We start from the raw sequence: 20,430 nt of genomic DNA, 5'->3' as shown, positions 1-20,430 counted from the left end.
TTACAATGATTTTAAGGTGTTTGGGAGCTGTTGTTGCCCATATATTAGGCCCTATCAGAGAAATAAGTTTTTCTATCACACTAAAAAGTGTGTATTTCTAGGGTATAGTTCATCCCACAAAGGCCACCAATGCTTATCCTCTTTCGAAAAAATTTATATTGTCAAACAAGTAATAATCAATGAGGATGATTTTCCTTTCAAATATGGTTTTAAGTGTAATTGTTTTAAGGATACTGACCTTGCAGGACTGACACCAACACTAAATTCAGAAGGAGTTTCTTCTACTTGGGATTTTTCTCACTGTCTTAATTCTTCAACTGGTGTTCACTTTGCTCCAATTGTTACTTCTGCTCATAATGCTCCAGTTAACTCCCCAACAAATTTAGCTCTTGCCTTAACTTCACAGTCCATAAAATTAGCCCAACCAAATGTAGCCATGCCTACTTCAGTTTGTTTGGCCCCTGATTCAATCCTGCAATCTGACAATTTAGCACATCAAATTGTACCAAATCAAATGATGCCTCACACAAAAGGCTTAAAGAGGGATACTGAAAAAGTACTTATTAATTCTCCCAATATACCTCTCACTTAGTAGGCCCGAACTCAATCTCTTAGCCTGATATAGATGTTTCCCAAGATATGTCCTTTTCTACTCACTCTACTGGCATCCGTTTAAAGTCCCATATCTGAACCATCAGCATCTACTAGTAATTTCCATCCACTCTCAAGCATATACACGACAAGCTTTTCTCTTTACTAGTCATATTTTACCTGAGCCAAAAATAGCTTCTGAAGCTTTACAAGTACCCGAGTGGAGAGTAGCAATGAATGATGAATTCCAGGCACTTTTGAGAAACAATACCTGGGAATTGGTTCCTTATACATCGGACATGAATGCAGTTGGATGTAAATGGGTCTTTAAGACTAAACTTAAAGTAAATGGGACATTATTAAAGTATAAAGCTAGGCTAGTGGCTAAAGGTTTTCAACAAACACCAGGTTTGGATTACTTTTACACATTCTCTCCAGTTGTGGAACCTGTCACTATCAGAATTATACTATCCTTAACTGTCCATAATCAGTGGGATATCCAACAAATCAACATTAATAATTCCTTTCTAAATGGAGAACTAACAGAGACTGTATTCATGACACAACCAGAAGGTTTTGCTGATTTAACCTATCCTAAGCATGTGTGCAAGCTGCATAAGCCTTGTATAGGCTGAAACAAGCTCCTAGAGCTTGGTTTGACAAATAAAATATGTGTTAATCTGTTGGGGATTCACAAATTTTGTATCTGACACTAGTCTTTTCTTCTACAAGAGAGACCATCAAGTGATATACCTATTGGTATATGTTGATGATATTCTCATCATAGGTACTGACCCTACTCTCATTTCACAAATTATTCAAGACTTGAACAAACAATTTTCTCTTAAACATCTTGGTGTGCTGCAATATTTCTTTGGCTTTAAGGTTAATCGCAATGATTTAGGATTACACCTTACTCAGTCTAAGTATGCTCAAGACTTGTTGATTAGAGTTGGAATGTTTCATTGTAAACCTTGCAATACACCAATGGCAACAGGTGTGAAATTAGGGGGAAGAAGATAGTGCTTTTTATGACCAACCTTCAATCTACCATAGCATTGTAGGTGGTCTACAATACCTTACCCTTTCTAAGCCTGATTTGGCTTTCTCTATCAATCGCTTAAGTCAATTTCTTTAGTCTACCACCATTGCACATTGGACTGCTTGTAAAAGAGTTCTTTGCTATATCAAGGGAACTCTTTCACATGGACTTATTTTTCAAAAAAACTCAGAATTCATCCTTGAAGGATATGCCTATGTAGATTGGGCTAGTGATGTAAAGTGATATGAGATCAACTAGTGGTTATAACATCTTCCTTGGAGGAAATCTAGTACAATGGGTTTCTAGGAAGCAGAATGTTGTTTCTTTATCTTCAACAAAGGCTGAATATAGAGCTTTTAGTCAAACAGCCACTGAATTGGTTTGGATTCAACACCTATTTCAAGAACTTGGTATAACTATTAACAACAGTCCTATTTTGTGGGGTGACAATATGAGTGCTAGTGCTTTCTCTTCAAACCATGTTTTCCATGCATGCAGTAAGCACATTGAAATAGATATGCATTATGTCCGAGAATTAGCCGTAGAGAAGAACCTATGTGTTCATTATGTTGGTACAAGATATCAAGTTGCAGATATTTTGACCAAGGCACTTCCAAGTTCTAGGTTTCAAACTCTCTGAGCCAAGTTAAAGGTAATTGCTGAGGTTGGTAATGAGTTAGATAAAGGCCTTCATAACGATAGTAGTTTGCTTATTAAAGATGAAGATTCTGTCAAGTTTCATTCTAATTCTAGAAACAGTAACTGCTCTTGATGAATCCCTAAGATTTTGTCAAGTTCCATTTTGATTCTGGAAGTAGTAGCTTCCCTTGATGGGTCCCTTGGAGACCTTTTCTAATTCAAGCATTAAAATTCTCAAAGTCAAGCTTAAAAGCAAAAAAGCAACTGTTGAATTACTAATTCATGAATTCATGGATTCATGAAGAACTGGTGATTTTGGTGCTCTTGTGCCGAAGTTTTCTACTATGGCATATTTTCTCCTTATTTGTCTTAGTGTTAACTACTGCACTTGAAATATTTGCTGATTAGACTTGCAGTGATTGTTGTGATTGCACCTTGAAGACTATAAAATGAGGTTCATTCTAAAGGGTAATATAAACATATGCTAGTACATTATGAGGTCAAGTTTAAAGGCAAATATTGGTGTACACTAGTACATTACTATGTCCAGTTTAAGAGGAAATGTTAGTATAATAGGATGAGATTGTAGAAGTTAAGAATAGCTCAAGTTAGTTTGTAAAATGGTTATGGGATGTATTTTGTAAGAAAGCAAAAGTAGGCTGTACTTTGTAAAAGTAGACTCTTGAACATCAAAACACTGCCGTATTGATATTATGGCTTGTATAAAACAAGCCAATCATCTTTGTGTACCTTCATTGAATTTAGTTAGAATATTACAACTAACTTTTTCCATAATTCACTTCTTTACTCGTTCGATTTACTTTGCTTCTTGATTCCAAAGTCATTCAATAACAAACATTCAAGGTTCATTTATAAAGTTGAAGTTAAGCAATCAACTGTAGAACACTTCCTGCTTTCACAATCACCCTTTGGATGATCCATTGTCTTGCCACAGCTTGCTTGAATCCAATACACCTCTTGGATAACTCGAGCTCCACTCATGCTTCAACGCCAAAGACACCCTCCAACTCCACAGCTTGAACTCCCTTCAAGCTTTCGTCAATGGAACCACGTTCCAACCTTAGCGGGTCATGACATTATGCTCATTACACGTGGTCATGACGGGCTTCCCAAGCATACCTATCTTGGGCATCTCGAAATTCTCGCGAGGTGTGGTCCTCCGAAGATGATTTCCGAACAATAAAGTCCTTTGTGACCACGGTGCTTCTTCCCTGGTTCCTCTTGATCCTTCTCCCAAACGGGAGTTGGGCCATTAACATATTCTTTGAAGTGCCCCTGTTTGATGAGGTCTTCGATTGCTTGCTAGAGAGCTCGACATTCATCAGTGTGATGCTCATTATCCCTATGATAGCGATAGTACTTTTTAGTGTTTCTATCTGAGTGGCGATTTCTCATGGGCTTTGGCTCTCTAAGTAAGCCGGCCTTCTCTGACTTATCTAGAATGGTCGATACTAAGGCGTTTAGAGAAGTGTATTGATTCTTGTCGCGACTGCGACGAGTAACTGCTGCTTCTTTCCTTTCTACTGATCATCGTTAGCCCATTAGTGATCAGTCCTCCTATTCTCCCCCTAGTTGGGAGCACTACTCGAGGGACCAGGGTCGTGGCGATTGAGAGCGGCCACAAAATTTTCAATACAGAGGTATTTTTCGGTGAGGTTGAAGAAGCGAGTAAGGAAACATCATCCTCATATTTTAGTTCCTTCTACAAATTTGTCTGCCACAATAATGAGAGTCTGAATAGACTTTTCGGGAGTATAAGCCATTTTGTGGAGTTCCCTGTGGAATTTGTCTATGTAAGATTGGAAGGATTCATCCCTCTCCTGTCGTAGGTTGCTTAGATATCTTAATGGCATTGAGAACTTCCTATTCGCCTGGAAGTGTCTCAGGAATGATGAGCTCATTTGAGGCCATGAGATGACTGATCTCGCGAGAAGCGACCTGAACCAGCGCTTGGCATGGGCAGTTAGGGTCACTGCCAAGCAACGACATTTTGTCAAGTCGGAGACTTGGTGGAGTTCATGAGGTTGTTGAACTCGTACAGGTGATCCTGTGGGTCTGAATCCCATAATCCTATCGAATGCTCGCATGTCGAGTATTCTGAATTTTGATGGGAAAGGAACAACTAACACTACCGGAGATAAGAGAGATGCCTCTATGACCTTCCCACGCTCATTCTGTTGAGCCTTAAGCTGATCCAACGCTTGTTGTAGTTCCTCAATCTAAGGCAATAGAGCTACTAGGGATCACTTTTCACAACGTAGGTTCGACCCTCACGGTTACGGTTGAGGAAAGACCGCAAATCAGACTCTTCCTCCACTCGGCCAGAAGCTCCGACAAACCTTGACACACACTGGCTGGAGTCACATGATGGCATTAAGTGATTTGGGGAATTTTCCTGATCTCTATAGTGGTCTGAACCGATCCGCAGACGACGGGGATTTCCCGCATGACGACAGTCAAGGTCGTCATTTCGGCGATCGATATTGGGAATCTCCCCGCCTTGCACTTTTATAGGAGTGCCCATGTGATGTGTCACCATGTCACAGTACCATAGGTATTCTACCCATTGTGCGACCGATGTTTGCTAGTGCCTCGGAGCCCTCTGTTCCATTATTTGCCACTTGTTTTGACCTTCTTTGACGCGCTACAGTGTGCATGGTATGGGCTTTCACCCTTTTTTGCATTTTCACGCGACTTGCAGGCGTTTTTGGCGGTGGCACCACCTCATTGGATTATGGTGGCACGAACCGATCCAATTGGTCTAGCCTTTGGCTAACCATTTGGAGAGTATTATTGAACCTCTCCAGATAACTCATGACAGTTGGGTCAAGCTGCGAGCTTGAAGGAATATGCGCCATGATACTGTGTTGGACTGGCGACACTTTCGGAGAAGTGTCCTCTTGTACCTAGGGGATTTCCTCATTGTCATAGTCGGTTTGCTTAGATTCGAAACTGCGAGCCATTTGCTGATTGGTAGGACCAATTGGTCAGAGATTTCTAATGAAGAGCGTATACTAAATTAGAACCTCCTTCTAGCGCCAAACTATTGATGTTTGATTTTGACACCAACGACTCACACATGCAAAGTGCTAAACGGACTTAGAAATCACCCGTGATAAGGAAACATGAAATGAAACAATGAGTGAGGAGCGATATTTAAAGTGGTTCGAATGCTCAAAAGCGAATCCTACATCCACTGTTATTGTATTAATAGATGGGTAAAATTAGGTCGCGTGTAGCGAGCTGAGTTATAATCTAGAGAGAATACAAAAGAGATAAAATGTTTAAGCTATTTCAGATTAAGATTAGCCAATCCCGTAAATGAGAGGGGTCTCCTCTATTTATAGTGGGAGAGTTCAAGGTAATGATTACAAGTCTACAAGTGGGCAGGTGCTGTGCAAATCCTTCTATGCATCCCATTGGTTATCTGCATGAGAAATATCATCAAATTGCATAGGGCTTAAACAAGTGGATAATCCCTAACCACTCACAAGCTTGGCACTCACCTACTGTACTGACAAGAACCATACCCTTTGCGTCACTGCGTGACATGGCAGTGCCTGGATGGCATAAAACCTTCCTGAACTCTGATTGGCTCTTGTTGATGAAAGTTCACATCAACCCTAACTTTTCAGGCATAACACCAATAAAATGTTCTAGTATAAATAGCTGGAAAATAATTTGGAAGATTTACGGTTTAAAAAAAAAAAAATATGTAATTTACTGGAATTGGGTAAAATTTAGAAGAGATAAGAGTGATCAAGTCTTGTGTGTCGAGTTAAAATCTATTATTTGAGGAAACTAACAAACTGACGGCTTACTTGGTGTTGGATAAGGGAGAGAACGGTAAGAAGATGAGAGAGAATATAGGAATCGATGATAATTTAATTTAATTATATTCGTGTTTTGCCCTCTTGAAATTGATTTCCTGTTCTGCCCTTCATGCCAAAAGATTAAGCTTCCTTTTGGCTTTAAATTTGACAAATGACTCTGTTTTGCCTTCTGGAACTTGATTATTACGGGTTAGCTGCTTCAAGAGCCATGATTGCTGATAATTAGCAGAGAAGCGTTGAATTCCTTTCAAATTGTTGTTAGAAAAAGTTGTCAGTAATCCGAAGTTCCTGCAAGTCCTAGTTCACCCATTTGTTTGATTGCTGAGAATTATGTGACACTGAATTTCCTTAATTCAGAATTCAGTTAATATGAATACACAAGGTTTAGATGATAATGTCATGGAAGATTTATCTCATAATGAACAACAGGTTTTTTTCATAATTTACACGAATCTAAAAATTAAAATAACTATAAGACTAAAGAATCTGTTAGATCATAAGCACATGTTCAGAGAGTGTAACTTTTTTCTTTCGGCTCGAGAGTTCTCTGTATGTAAATGGAATTGTGTTCATTTACCTGATAGATTCATCCAAATGTTGATTGTGATTATCCTGGAAGTAATGCTTTGATTTTAACTTGGAAATCGTTGCACTGATAAACTCTCAGCTTTTCCTGGCTATTCTGAAATTTTCTGGAGTCCACCTGTTTGGCTTTTCTCTAAGGGTAAGGTTTCTTTCCAATATTTAAAATAAATATTCCTAAAAAACAAATTGAATCCTGATTTTCTTCATAAATGTGAAGTTTCTTTCTATTAATACTCAAGAGTTGCTCTGTTCCATGTTGCCTCCATGTGTTGCATAATCCATTCATGCTGCTAAAATTTTCAGAACTTGAGCTTTAAGCTGCAAATAATGTATGAGAATCTTCTAGGATATGGTTCATTTAGCTTGTGTTGGGCGGTAAAGAACTCTTTTTCAGAATATCAACCATAAGATTCAAGCGTTAGAAATAGTTGGTGCCATTTTTGTGAGATTAAGGCTCAAAGTTAATTGCACAACTTTCTTAAATCTACTTGATTACTTTGTTTTTCAAATTCTAGTAACATTTTGGTTAAAAGGGTAATCTTATTTTATATTTAAGTGAAAGTAACTTTATATTCTAAATTCATTTTATGTTATTCAGTTCTTAAAAAAAAATGAAGAATCCTAACAAACCAAAAAATTCATCAATTTAATAATTAAATAATGATGATATAATATAAATCAAATGTAACAAAAGAAAGATTTATTTCGATTATGTTATTCTATTTTAAATAAATAGTTTGTATTAAATATATTTATTAACTATATAAAAAAATAACTTGTTTTTAATTCATTAAAAGATTGCAAATGATTTATAACAAAAAAATTTCTTTAATTATTCATGAAAATAGAATAAAAAATGTTAGATTATATTGATAATTCCAAAAACAAAAAAAAGATCTATAAGGAGCATAAAAGTAGAGGATACTATCATAATAAGCTTTGAGATAAGAATATAAACTAGATTATGATTTATTGATCTTAAACAACAGATGATTGTTAGAAGGAAAATTGATAAAAACAATAAATCTGATCATTAAAAAAAACATTGACGAAAACAATAAATCCGATCATTAGAAGGAAAGAAGAATGTTGGATTTAAGAGATCTCAATGAATTGAAGTGAAAGACAAAAATGGTAATTTTTTTTATACAAAAATGAGAATTTTGCTAAGTAAACCCACTTTTTAACTAAGTACCATTTATTATTATATTTTATTACAAATTTTCCCTTTGAATAAGGGCAACTGATCAAATAAGTGGGGTTCAAAGATCATTAATTACCCTTTACAAAATTACAGTAAGCCCATATAAAATGACATATAACCTTCTAAAAGTTACAAAAAGACCCCATAAATTACATCTAAATACCTTTTATAATATAAAATTACAATAACCTCAAATAAATTACTTTAGACCCCATACATTAATTAAAATTTGAACAAAAAAAAGAAAAAAAACCTCAACATGTCAACAAAACCCAAGGCTGAAGCTCGGATAGGCCCTACTTGGGCCTAGGTAAGCCCATTGCGACCTGGGATTTTAGATCTGTTTTGGTCATATTAGAGAGCTAGAAAATAAGCGGGTGTAGGGATCAAATTCACATAATTCTTAGCCATCTATTCCTATGCGCAAATATATTTCCATCACCATTTCATCTCATCGTATCTCAAAACTAGATTGTTGATATTATTGAACCAAAATCTTCTTTCTCGGAATGGGAACTTCTAAGTTTTCCATGAAATTTTTGTTATTCGATAAGTTGATTTTGTAAGTAATTGATCTACCAAATGTAGTGAGAAAAAAAAAATTCAGTCGGTGAATCAATTATCTTTTCGCCAAGATCCGAGTATAAATTATACCATTTACATATATATAAACAAAATATGTATAAAATAAATCAATTCAAGGATTAGAATACTTACGTATGTTTGGAGGCTCCTTCGAATATCTCTGATTTCAGACATGAAACTATTCACCGATTACTGTTGACCGCCTACTATTCATGCGATTTTTTACTAATCGATCCAATGTGGGATCGCACTGACAGAAGTCCACATGAAGATAATCCGAAGAACCGACAATTGTTTTGCTAGAACATTTGCCGGCATCAAGAATCAAGAACAATCAAAATTGAAAAAATTTCTTCTTCACTTGAAGAAGAAAACGTGAGAGAGAGAGAACCTTTTGGGTGGCTAGGGTTTTGATTGAATGAATAATTCTCTTTGTTTTAATTTTAGGTTGCACTTATATAGTGTAACAATTAAAACACTATTCCACTTACGAATAACCATGGGCTCCAACCCTAGCTCACCCTTGCAACCAAACACACCATTTATGGTATTTTAATTAATTGATTATTATTATAATTAAAATCAATTAATATATAATAATATATTAACATTTAATTAATAATAATTCATTTAAATATATACAGAGATATATTTAAATATAATCTCACTAATTTAATTTTAATATTAAAATTAAATACAGGCAACAATCTCGGCAAATTTAATTGCAATGTAAGATTACAAAATACCCTTTCATCCTAAAAGGAAAAAATACCCTTCTCACAAATTAATTCTTAAATTATCTTCTAAGTGTGTGACCCATAGGCTCCTCATCATATCGATAGTGTGTAGTATCGAGATTAACACCAATTAATCATCTCACAACACACAGACCAAGATTGACCCCTAGTAAGGCATCATGGTCACCCAATAGATTCGGATTCAACGAAATCATAACCTGTCAACGGTATGGTTATTGTGCAATCAAATCATTTCATCAACTGTTATCTCATCAAGATTGAGGTACAGAAATAGTGTCAACCTCATATATCCTCAACATGTTTGTATTTAGCTACTGGACCAATGACAAGGATATTAAATTGGATGAGCATCAACTCAATCCCATTATGGCCACAGATTTAGTGGCATTGCCATTTATTAAATTACCTAGTGAGATAACTTCTCCCATACCCAGGAGTGATGAATCCTTTGTCAATCCACCATCGTCTTAATATAGCCAATCACTACCGTATTGATAGCTCTTAATAGAACTACGTTGGGCTAGTGTCAAACTACACCAATTGGTGCACAAGACGCTCCTGTGATCTTAAGTCTAAGGATCATATGCACCACCATCCGTTAGAGGATTTATTTCATAGACACTGGGGTTACCATCCATATGGAATCCTCTGGTGGGTCTGTTCAGTAAACTTGCCTCTAGCAATCACCCATGCATTAAACCATGTTGTCGAAAAACAACCTTGACAAGTGAGATCAGTCATGCCTTTCAACAAGGTCATTCAACACTATGATAGCCTTACTCTATTATTTGTATCCTTGGTCAGAATAATATTATGGCTACGGATGTTTCTAGAATGACCACCATATGTGATCATAGTGTTCTCATTATTAAGATTTGAAACACTTGATACCCTCGTCACGGTTCTACCATCCTAAGGACATATATCATTACATACACGGTATAGAAGAATATGCCTTTTATTGATAAATAAACATTTATTATAGAGTCAATTTTACAATAATTGATTGGCTCTAGGGCACATACTCTAACAGATTTGCCTTTAAATTTTCTACTAAATTATGTTCAACAAATTGATTTGTCCTCTTAACTTGTTTGTTATGAGTTAACTGCTCCAAATTTTGCAGTAATAAGTTATGCTTTACAGTTTTATTTAAATTACTTTTTATATCATAACCTCACTTATAACATTGATTAATTATCGATGTTTATTAGGAGAAAATCTTGAATAACACAACTTAAGAAATTTATGTCACCTCTAGATTTCTCTCTCTCTCTATCTCTCTCTCTCTCTCTCTCTCTCTCTCTTTCTCTCTCTCTCTCTCTCTCTCTACCTTCAGAATTAATATTATTAACCATTACTAAATTGAAAATCTACATATCATAAGTATTGATATGAAGTACTGTTGATATAGTGTCACAATAGTATATAGACTCTCTCTTATTTAGAAAACTTTCTAAAAATGTTAACTTTAGACATCAAAATCTTTATCTTAATAAAAACGTATGCATTAAGCTAAATTTCATTCCAAGAGTTTTAATAATGTTTATAAAAGAATATTAATTATTGATAAAATTAAGAAAGTACTTAGAACAAAAATGTTGTATGTATCACCTTATTCTTTCATCTGTTTTGACACTCATACAGGTGTGGTGGAATCAGCAAGGTTGATTTGGGATGAGAAGAGCATGATAGAAGTAATTGGATATGGAGCAGGTGCGGTTAAGATAGTAACATTGATGATAAAGAAGTTTAAATATGCAGAACTGGTGAGTATGGGTCCTACAGGAAGTGAAAAGAAAGAAGGAGACAAAGCAAAGTCCCAAGTGCTGGTGCACGTGCCTTCATAGATACATACTATTAGGTATAGGAGTTAGTAAAGGTGTTTTTGTAAAATTTGTAAGTAGTGCTTAGGGTGTGTTTTGTAAAGTTTGCAAGTAAGCGCTTAAACGCACCGTTTTGTAACTTGCTTCTGTCTCTATATAAGAGACTGTTATTTTCTATTTTGGTTGTTGAAGAAGATTCAGTTAACAGAAATCAACACACTTTTTCTTCAGTTCGTTTACAGCTCTAGACTCTTCTCTCAACATTTACTATTTTTAATTCTACTTTTCAATTCCGCTCAAGAAACTTCATGGTATTAGAGCCACCGACAGACTAATCTGAGTTCTGAAGTCTTAAATTCTGGTTCAAAGATTGTTAAAGAGCAAGTTGATAGTGCAAATGCGCTGAATTCAATAGCTCACTCTTCTCTTCCATCTCTCTCAGTCAAATTAGGGAGAAAGGACTATAATTACTAGAGGTCTCAAAATCTACCTGTGTTGACCTCAAATGAGCTTGACGGCTCTGTAACAGTGTGAATACATGTCCCTCTATGTTGATAATTGAGAAGATGATAGATTTTGAATAAGTTGTTAAGAAACTAATCCAAAATACTTTGATTGGAAGAAAACAGATCAATTTTTAGTAAGCTGGTTGGTTTCCACTATTTCCGAATCCATGTTTAGGCATGTAGCCAAATGCACAAGTGCATGTGAGATTTGGAATACATTAGAACTATATTTTCAATCTTTCTCCAAGGCTAGGACACTACATATACGAAATTTGTTGCAAAATACTAAAAAGGAGTCCATGAGTGTTAATGAATACATTTTGAGAATGAAAGAAATAAGTGATGAGTTGGTAGCTAGTGGGGTTCAAATTGGAGAAGAAGAATTGCTATTATATATACTGGATGATTTAGGTCCAAAATTTGATGCCATGGTGGCAAATCTTATTGCTAACAGTAGTAATACCACTCTTTAGGAAGCTTAATTGCTTTTACACAAGCATGAGATGCACATTGAAAAACAGAACAGTGCAATGACTAACTTCCACAAGCAAATTACCTCAATAATGTGTCACAAATTCAAAATTTCAACAATATATCACAAATCCATAATTCTGGTCCTAAAGGAGGCACTTTTCAAAATACTGGATATGCTCCTTTGATTCAACCAAATATGGTGAACTATGCACATCATGAAGGGTATCCTTAATAACTTCTTAATGTAGTCATGTACATTACTGCATCACATCACCTTGCCATTGCTTACTACCCAAGTTTGGCAATTAGTGTGCATGTATAACTGATGTGCACACACACTACAAAGGAAACAAGCCAAATCATAAAATTGGCAACTAGTGTGCACACACACAACTCATAAGTTTGACAAAAATGAATATTCCACAAAAAGTTTCCCTTTCTGACCTACAAGCCTAGCTTTAAGACAACCTGCCAAAGGCTGAAAGCAAACGGATTTAGATTGCCATAGAACATAAGAATTCCCCAGTAAATAAATGGCAACTTTCTTTCTCGAAAACAAAAAGGATTTCCTCAATATTTACTTGTCTCTTGTTAAACACTTAAAATTGGGATCAAGATAATAACTTTGGTATGGTTCTACACTATAATTTTATATATTTAATTGAGTAATACTATACATACAAAGAAATTTCACAAAGATTTTTATACAAAGAGATGTTGTAAAAAATAAATGGAAGAGTACTCTTCCATTCATTTTCTACCATATTACTTTGTATAGAAATCTTTATAAAAAAATTTTGTACGTTAAGCATTATTGTAATTGATTTATTTTATGTGTTTAATTTATTTCATGTTATATATTATAACTATTTTTATGAGTAAACACTTGGTTATCAATATTAAATGGATCTTTCACATTAAAAAATTAAGCTTAGTTTTTATAATAGATGATGCTTGTATTTTATAAGTTACAATTTTTACTATATCTTATTTGCAACTCTTATTTGGAACTCAAAGTTTGTAAAATTGAGGTAATTTATGGAGATGAAGTTTTTAACCCTCAAAAATCATTTTCTGAAAATAAATTGAGCATCTCATAAATTCTAAGTCTGAAACATAGTAGTGATAAACCCTTGTGCAGTTCACATAAAGAATATTCATTAGCGAGCCTAACTTCAAACTACATCACTCCTCAGCATGATCCCTTAGGGAGTGAATAATTTTGTAAAGGGATGCTATCAATGTAAGTACAATGTTTTGTTGAAATGATATTAAAAGGATTTACATTTCAAATCGTTCAATTTAGGGATAACTAATGGTGATTTACTGTTAATTTTAATGAAAAAACCGAAAGACTTATATATCTCTGAATATTTATTTAGTTAGATTTTGAATTATAAGTTTAAAAAGTAAACAAACCATAAAAAAAAAAAAATGTTTTAAATCTAATTTAAAATTTTTTAAAACTAATAAAATTAAAAAAATAATCTGATTATATTATATAGTTGTTTATATAGATTTCTACACCAACCAACGAGCTCTGATCGACCTCGTTGGGATCAGAGTTGATGTGAGCGTGATTACAAATAATCAGCTATGGATGGTTTGTAATGCAGTAAATAAATTACAAAGGAGACTTTTAAAGTGGTTCGGCGAAGTTAACAGCCTACGTCCATTATGCTTTTTGTATTTGCTGTGAAAGCTTACAATTCAATTCTTAATAGAAATTTTGTAACCCCTCTCTCATCATTTGAGGGGGTTTATATACAAGCTTTGTGAAATGGAAAGAATGACATTGAGGGGATCCTGATTGATTGAAATCATAATCCCGATATTCTTGTGATTGAGTGCTGCAATCACGCAGTGATCACTGTTGATTTGGTCATTCCCGTGATATTTGGGATTTGAAGTGATCTAGGGATTGATTGAATGATGGCTTAGATTGTTCACGACTACCTTGTGTTGGGTCGAGCTTTCACTCAACAAGCTTATGCTTGGTCGATCAATCGCCGTCACCAAACTTCTTCTGGGTCGAGCTATATCCTCGCCTCAACCCGAGCTTGCTAGAAAAATCACACACAACATCTGCTCCTAATGTTCAATGTTTGTTTTAGGCTCGAAAACTGTTGCTTATTTGACGCCAAGCTCGACCTTATCAACAGGTCTTCGGACGTGCGCTCGATCAGACTTCTGCAGCATGTTCAATTGAACTTCAATGATCAGCTTCATGCCTGGTCAAAGTTCTTCACACTTGGCATTTTTACCTGTGACACCTGTTGAAATTCAGAATACAAAAATTTCAGGGCATAAGTATAAATTATGCGTGGTCGTGTCGCATTAAATGTGACAACCTTTGTCAGTCATGGTACGTAGCGCATGGGTGACTACAGCTGTTCACGCGCAAAGATGAAGTGACGTGCGGCGATGATTATCATTGTCCTCGATCTGACGGTTCATCGATCCTCATGGATGGTCGACATGTGGCCACGTCCGAGAGTTGAGATTGCTCAATGAACGAAGGGCTAGGATTGATTGCAAGTCAACAGTCAAGATTAAACCCTACCCTTTCGTCTCCCATGCAAAAACACTATAAAAGGTGGCGAATTTTCTCAGTTCAACCATTCTAAGAATTTTTTGACGTTTTCTGGCTCTTCTTCGCTGTTGCTGTTATGTCATCGTCATGGTTTTTCCTACCAGTTCAAGACTTTCTTCTTACTCTGGTGAGATCTCTTTCCCTTCCTGGCTTATGTTTCTAACTTTTGTGCCAAAGGGTGGCCATTATAGTGGCCACATTGGGTGTTTTAAGGTTTTAGAAGGGTTTTTGGGGTGTTTTTCCAGCGGTCTCGAGTTTCTAATGGCTTTAACACGATGGTCATTGGTGTCCCAAGTAGGTTGTGTAATTCCATTGTGTTGTGTGAGCTATCCCTAGTGCCTGAAATAGAAGCGAGTGTGAAATGGTCACTAAGTTGTTCTAGCTTTAACATATGTTTGCTTCTTTTTTCAAGTACCCAACATCAAGTCAAAACATGTCTTCGTTAAGCAATCGCACCATAGATAGGATGTTTGACTCGCCTGTTGGTTCGGCAGTCCTTGGGGATGCATCCCTTGAGAAATCCAAAGAATTTGTCACTGGAAGGTTGGATCCTGATGCCACAAGCTTGTCCGATCAAGCTTCAATCCAATTAGCCCAGTCCCTACCGACTACGGCTCATGGGATACGCAAAGAGCTATAATCCTCAATCACTGTCGAGGATTTTCAACGCATTAGGGTGACCTATGTGCCCCAGTTGAACTAGATGGCTCTAGGAGAGTATTCTCGGAAGAACCCTCCACCTAGATGGGTGGAAATTTTTGAGACTCTCCTTCGATGTGGGGTATCCATTCCCCTACATCCCTTCACTGACCAGATGTTGAAGATGTTTGACATTATCCTTCTCTAACTAATGGCCAACTCGTACTTGATCATTACTGGGGTATACCTCGCGTTTATGGTTGCTGAGTTGGGTGAGCCAACCGTCGAGGAGCTAATCCACTTAAATAGGCTCAAAAAGGGACAAGATCAGACATACTACCTCTCCTAAGCGAGGAGAGCACATTTCAATGGGTTGGTCAACATCCTGAAAGAAGATCTCACACGAGACTCTCAGTTCTTCTTTTACGAAGCTGAGGAGAGTGGTGTCTTCGCTCTAGAAGCGAGTAAGGCTTTAATCGCTCGAGCACGTCAGGACAAGTTTCTAGCTTTGCTTCCTTGTGTAACTGGGTTACTTCTTTTATGGTTAACGTCAAGTAAAACTACCTTCTAGTGGTGAGATTGTAGAGGCTGTAGTGTTTCAACGACCTTCCTAAGAGTTCACACAACATTCACGAGCTCCTCATACTCTCTTACCTACAAGTGTATGGATTTTGCTGGGACAAGGCTAAGTTTTTAGTGCTCTTAGAGAAAGGTAAGTTGTTCTTTCTTCGCATTTAACTTTCCGCGCAAAATAGATTGCTGATCTATTTCCCTTTTTCTCTCGTAGAAATGTGGGTCAAGAAATCCAAGAGTTTGAGGAAGAAAATAGCGCCCACAAAGAAGGTGTCGACTACTCCGGCGCTAAAGTAGCTAGCGAGTGTTGTTGGCACAAAGCGTGCTAGAGACAAGCTTGGGGAAGGAACAAGATCGAAGAAGCCCGTGACTGCTTCTAAGGCGGTTGGCAGGAAAAATGTTTTCGGCCTCCCTAAAGGGCCAATAAAGAAGATGTCCAAGCCTGTTGGGGGTTCGGGAAAAGGTAAAACGCCCAAGCAACAAGATGGCTCGGGGAAGAAGAAGGTGTTCGAGCCTCACGGGGCTCAGATAAACAGAAAATGGCCAAGCAGCAAATGGGCTCAGGCAAAGAGGTTGCTACACAGGCTGGCGGCCTTCAGAAGAGTGTGGCCAATAGCCTGGACAAGAAGAAATTCGCCTCTACAGGTGTGGCAACTACTTCAGGGGGAAGCAAACCCAACACATCCCAGCCCAAGGATGGGGAGGCAAGTGAAGTGACTAAGGTCGACATCGATGCCCTGATCGGCCAACTCCCTGACCACATCGAAGTTGGGACCACAGTGGCCAAGGATTGCGTTAGCCAGTAGACATTCGTGGCAGTTCGAGATCAGATCCTTCTAGATTTTGGCCTTATCCTATAGCTATGCGGCTAAGGCATTGTAAACTCGCTCCTTTTTTGGGTACCATTCTTGTTTACTGTTCGCTTCCCACTTTTTTTTTTTTTAGGTTGCCATGGCGAGCAGGCTCCTTTACGAGGAGTGCAGCCAAACCTTGGAGGGCACTCACAAGGGATGAATGCTCGCAGAGACCATTAAAGAGGATGCCTTGGCCAGGGTCAAGGTTGTAGAGAAATAGAGGAAAGCTAGGCAGGCTGAGCTTGAGCGCCTCCAAGGGGAAGTTGTAGCCTTTGAGATTAAGGAAATGGAGTTCCTTGATAAACTCAAGGTGAGTAAGGCATCCAAGGTTTAGGCTAAAGCTAAGGTAGCAAAGGCCAACAAGAGTTTGGCTTAGCAGCTGGAAGACAACAAAAAACTGAACTCCGAGCTCTTTTCGGTCCAAAAGGCATCTGTGAGTTGGGAGGCCAAATTCGAGGAGGCTTTGCTCGACCTTGCCCAGGGAACGGTAGGTCAGCAAAATGCCAAAGCCGAAGTCGAGCAATTGAGGCTTCAGATTGAAGAGCTGAACAAAGCCATCACCACTCGATCTTGGGAGACATCGGTCTTCCTTGTGAGGAAGTTGTGGGAGGCTCATCCGATGATCGACCTCTCTTTTCTTCCTCGGGCTTATCAAAGAGAGGTCGAGAGGATGAAGGTCGAGGCCTAGGGGATGACTTACATGTACTCAGACGACTTTGAGGATAAGGGCCAAGAAAAACCCATGAGAGGTGGCGAGGAAGTCGAGGCGAAGCTTGAGATCAAAGACTTGATGCCTCTAACCATAGTTTCCCCAAACGAGGCTCCCGATCATGAAAGCCAGGCCACCATCACCTATGCCAAGGATCCGTCTCTTCCCCTCAAGGGTAAGCTCACAAGGCCATCGAAGTTGAGACCCTGCTCCCCCATTTTAGCTTTTGCTCCTTTTTTTTTTTTTTATTATTATATGTAGCCTAATTGTAACAAACATTGAAATTAATGAAAGAATATTTTTCGTTACTTCTTTTTTTGAGCGTTGAGTATTTAATTTCTGCGAGTCATTATATTTTTCGTTACTTCTTTTTTTGAATGTTGAGTATTTAATTTCTACGAGTCATTTGAATTGTCCTAGTTGGACTTTGAAATCCGAATTTTGCTCAAAGTCTTGAGTAGTTCACTTCTTTAGGAGTTTTTTGGATTTTTGCAAAAATAATCTTTATGCAACATTTAACCTCGATTTCAGACTTGCCGCCCTTATCGGGCTTTTCGTCGTTGGCTTAGAGCCAATTTTTTCCGATGTGTCTTTTCCTGAATTTTTTCCAAGTTTAACCTCGTCGATTTGGGATGTTTTAGTCTTGATTTATGCGAGGAAATCTAATGCGATCATTAACTTTGATTTAGGACTTTGGTGTCCATTTTCTAGTTTTTTGGTCACTGGCTTAAAGCCGATTCCCTTCGACGTGTTTTTTCCTTGGTTTAAAAACTCAAAGTTTAACTTCATTGATTTAGGATGTTTTATCCTCAAAGAGTTGGATTTTGACGTGGCTTTTCAATCTAAGCTGCCTTTCTTGGACTCTTGACTTTGAGTTTTCTTTTGGATTATCATTGCTTAGGTTACGATCTATTGATCGATAATTAGTTGTCAATAAAATGAAAATGTAAATGATGAACAAAGCAAGTACTAAATAATACCTCTTTTTATTGATCAAGTGTTCGACAATAAATAGCCTTACAACAAATGGGTTTCATAGAAATAAACGGAACCCGAGCTGTTTATTGATAGTACCTTTGCAAATGCTTGGCGTTCCAAGTCCGCATTATTGCTTCGCTGTTGAGGTGTTCTAGGTGGAAAGAACCTGGTGCGAGCTTTTCAGAGATCCTAAAAGGACATTCCCACTTGGGTCCATGATAATCCTAGGATTATACTATTTTGTCTAGGCTTTTTGGCCGGATTTTGGATACTTCTTATGTCATTTTTCCCTGAATTACAACTTAATTTCATATGTTTTATGTTTTAGGCCAAAACGTGCACTTTGAGCAAATAAAGAGCGAAATTGAGTTTTTGGACCTAGAAGCAAGCGAAACTCAGAATTCGGGGAAGTTCTGAAGCGGATTTGAAGCACTATGAAGCTTGTTCCTATTGGAGAGCACCAAAGATTGAAGATTCAAGCAAGGAAGCAAGTAGAGGGCAATTTCGTAATTTCAGAATTGTTCAGAACAGTTTGCCGCAACGAAGTTCTTTCTTTGTCACGGCGATAAACTCTCGGGAACTTGTTGCTACAGCGAGGTTTATTCTTCATCGCGGCGAAGTTTGCAAGTTCCAATTTTTATTAAAACGCACAGTTTTATTTTAGGCAAGTTTTCAGTTTTGTTGGACCGACTATATAAAGAAAACTTAGTCATTTTTATTGGAGTTCGACATTTTTTGGAAGAAAGAGGAGAAGATTGGAGATTAAACTCCTTGGGTTCATCAAATAGGGAAGATTTTTGTTCCTTTTATTTATTCCAACATGTTGAATGCATTGTTTACTGTTTTTATGTCTATTTGTGTTAATTTTAGTATGAACTAACTCACTTTGGGTTAGGGTTTTGAGGTAATTGGGATTTTTATGTTTAATCAATAGATTATTGTTGCTTTTACATTCTATTGCATGGATTGTGTAATTACTATTATTTTTATTGAAATTATTTGTTGAACATGATGAGATTGAGAAATGGATCATGTATGAGCTTTTTAGGGTAATTGTCATTGTTGTATTGAACACTAGAGATAGGTTTGAGAATCAATGAAATCAATTTAGGATTCCATTAGCTTAACGAACTTGGAGCTATTAATCTTCATTTTGTTGGGTGCAGAAGCTTAATAGGGAAGAGTAGGGAAATGTAGCCTAAGAAGGTATGTTTTACACATTAGGGAGTTCGATTTATAATCCGTGCATGTGAGTGTAGAAGTAGCATAATTCGTAGATTATTTCATAAAATCCTAGTGAAGTCAAAACCATAGCCATTTGTTTAATTGATATTTCTCTTGAATTAGTTTTACTGTCATTAATTAGCCTTTAAGTTCGTAGTAATTTTTGTTTTCATTTTAGCTTAAATTCCTTCCGCAAATCCAAACATTTTTCGTTTTCTCCAACTTGATTAACAACTAGAAAAATTAGTGTTTAACCAGCAATCCTCGTGGGACCGATACTTTACTTATCACTTTATTACTTTTTGCTACTAGTGCACTTGCTACACATTGCATGTTGTAATTTCAACGCATCAGTCCAAGTGCTCCCAAGTTCGGGTTTTGGGTACCCTGGATGACCTTCCTTAGAACAAGGTTGCCCACTTCAGAGTCTTTGTTTCTGACTTTGGTGTTGAAATACCATTTGGCTCGCTATTGGTAAAAAGCAAGCCATAGCTGAAACTTGGCTCAATGTTCTTCGATCAGGTCTAGCCTCAGGTGGAGAAGGTCTTTGTTGGTTTCTTTTCTGAAAGCTTCTCTCCGAAACGAACTTATTCCTACTTCAATCAGGGCCATTGCCTCATGCCCATATGATAGGGAGAACGGGGTTTCACCTGTTGAGCTTTTGGCTATCATTCTGTAGGACCATAGAGCTTTTGGTAATTCATCGGCCTATCTTCCTTTGAGGTCGTCAAGCTTTTTCTTTACGGTGTGCTTGACCACCTTGTTTACAGCTTCCACTTTCCCATTAGCTTGGGGA

At 37.2% G+C, this 20,430-nt stretch overlaps 1 protein-coding gene across 1 annotated transcript; it reads left to right on the top strand.

The window, feature by feature from the left end:
• The first annotated feature begins 1,877 nt into the window (after positions 1-1,877).
• On the top strand, positions 1,878-15,297 carry LOC116124950. The gene is made up of 3 exons (XM_031410702.1): positions 1,878-2,250; positions 10,906-11,090; positions 15,070-15,297. The coding sequence occupies exons 1-3, from the start codon at positions 1,878-1,880 to the stop codon at positions 15,295-15,297; spliced, it is 786 nt and encodes a 261-aa protein (XP_031266562.1).
• Positions 15,298-20,430: the final 5,133 nt, after the last annotated feature.

This window comes from Pistacia vera, unplaced genomic scaffold (genome assembly GCF_008641045.1).
Source record: "Pistacia vera cultivar Batoury unplaced genomic scaffold, PisVer_v2 Contig158, whole genome shotgun sequence".
NCBI lineage: Eukaryota > Viridiplantae > Streptophyta > Magnoliopsida > Sapindales > Anacardiaceae > Pistacia > Pistacia vera.
Note: the sequence above shows the minus strand (reverse complement) of the source record. Positions and strands in the feature narration are given on the sequence as shown.

Bases quoted from the DNA above. Each gene is read 5' to 3' on its own strand.
- LOC116124950 (XM_031410702.1), top strand. From the start codon at position 1,878: ATGAGATCAACTAGTGGTTATAACATCTTCCTTGGAGGAAATCTAGTA. The intron at 2,251-10,905 runs GTTCTAGGTTTC...ACACTCATACAG, and splicing joins TTTGACCAAGGCACTTCCAA to GTGTGGTGGAATCAGCAAGG. The intron at 11,091-15,069 runs GTGCACGTGCCT...TCTTTTTTCAAG, and splicing joins AAGCAAAGTCCCAAGTGCTG to TACCCAACATCAAGTCAAAA.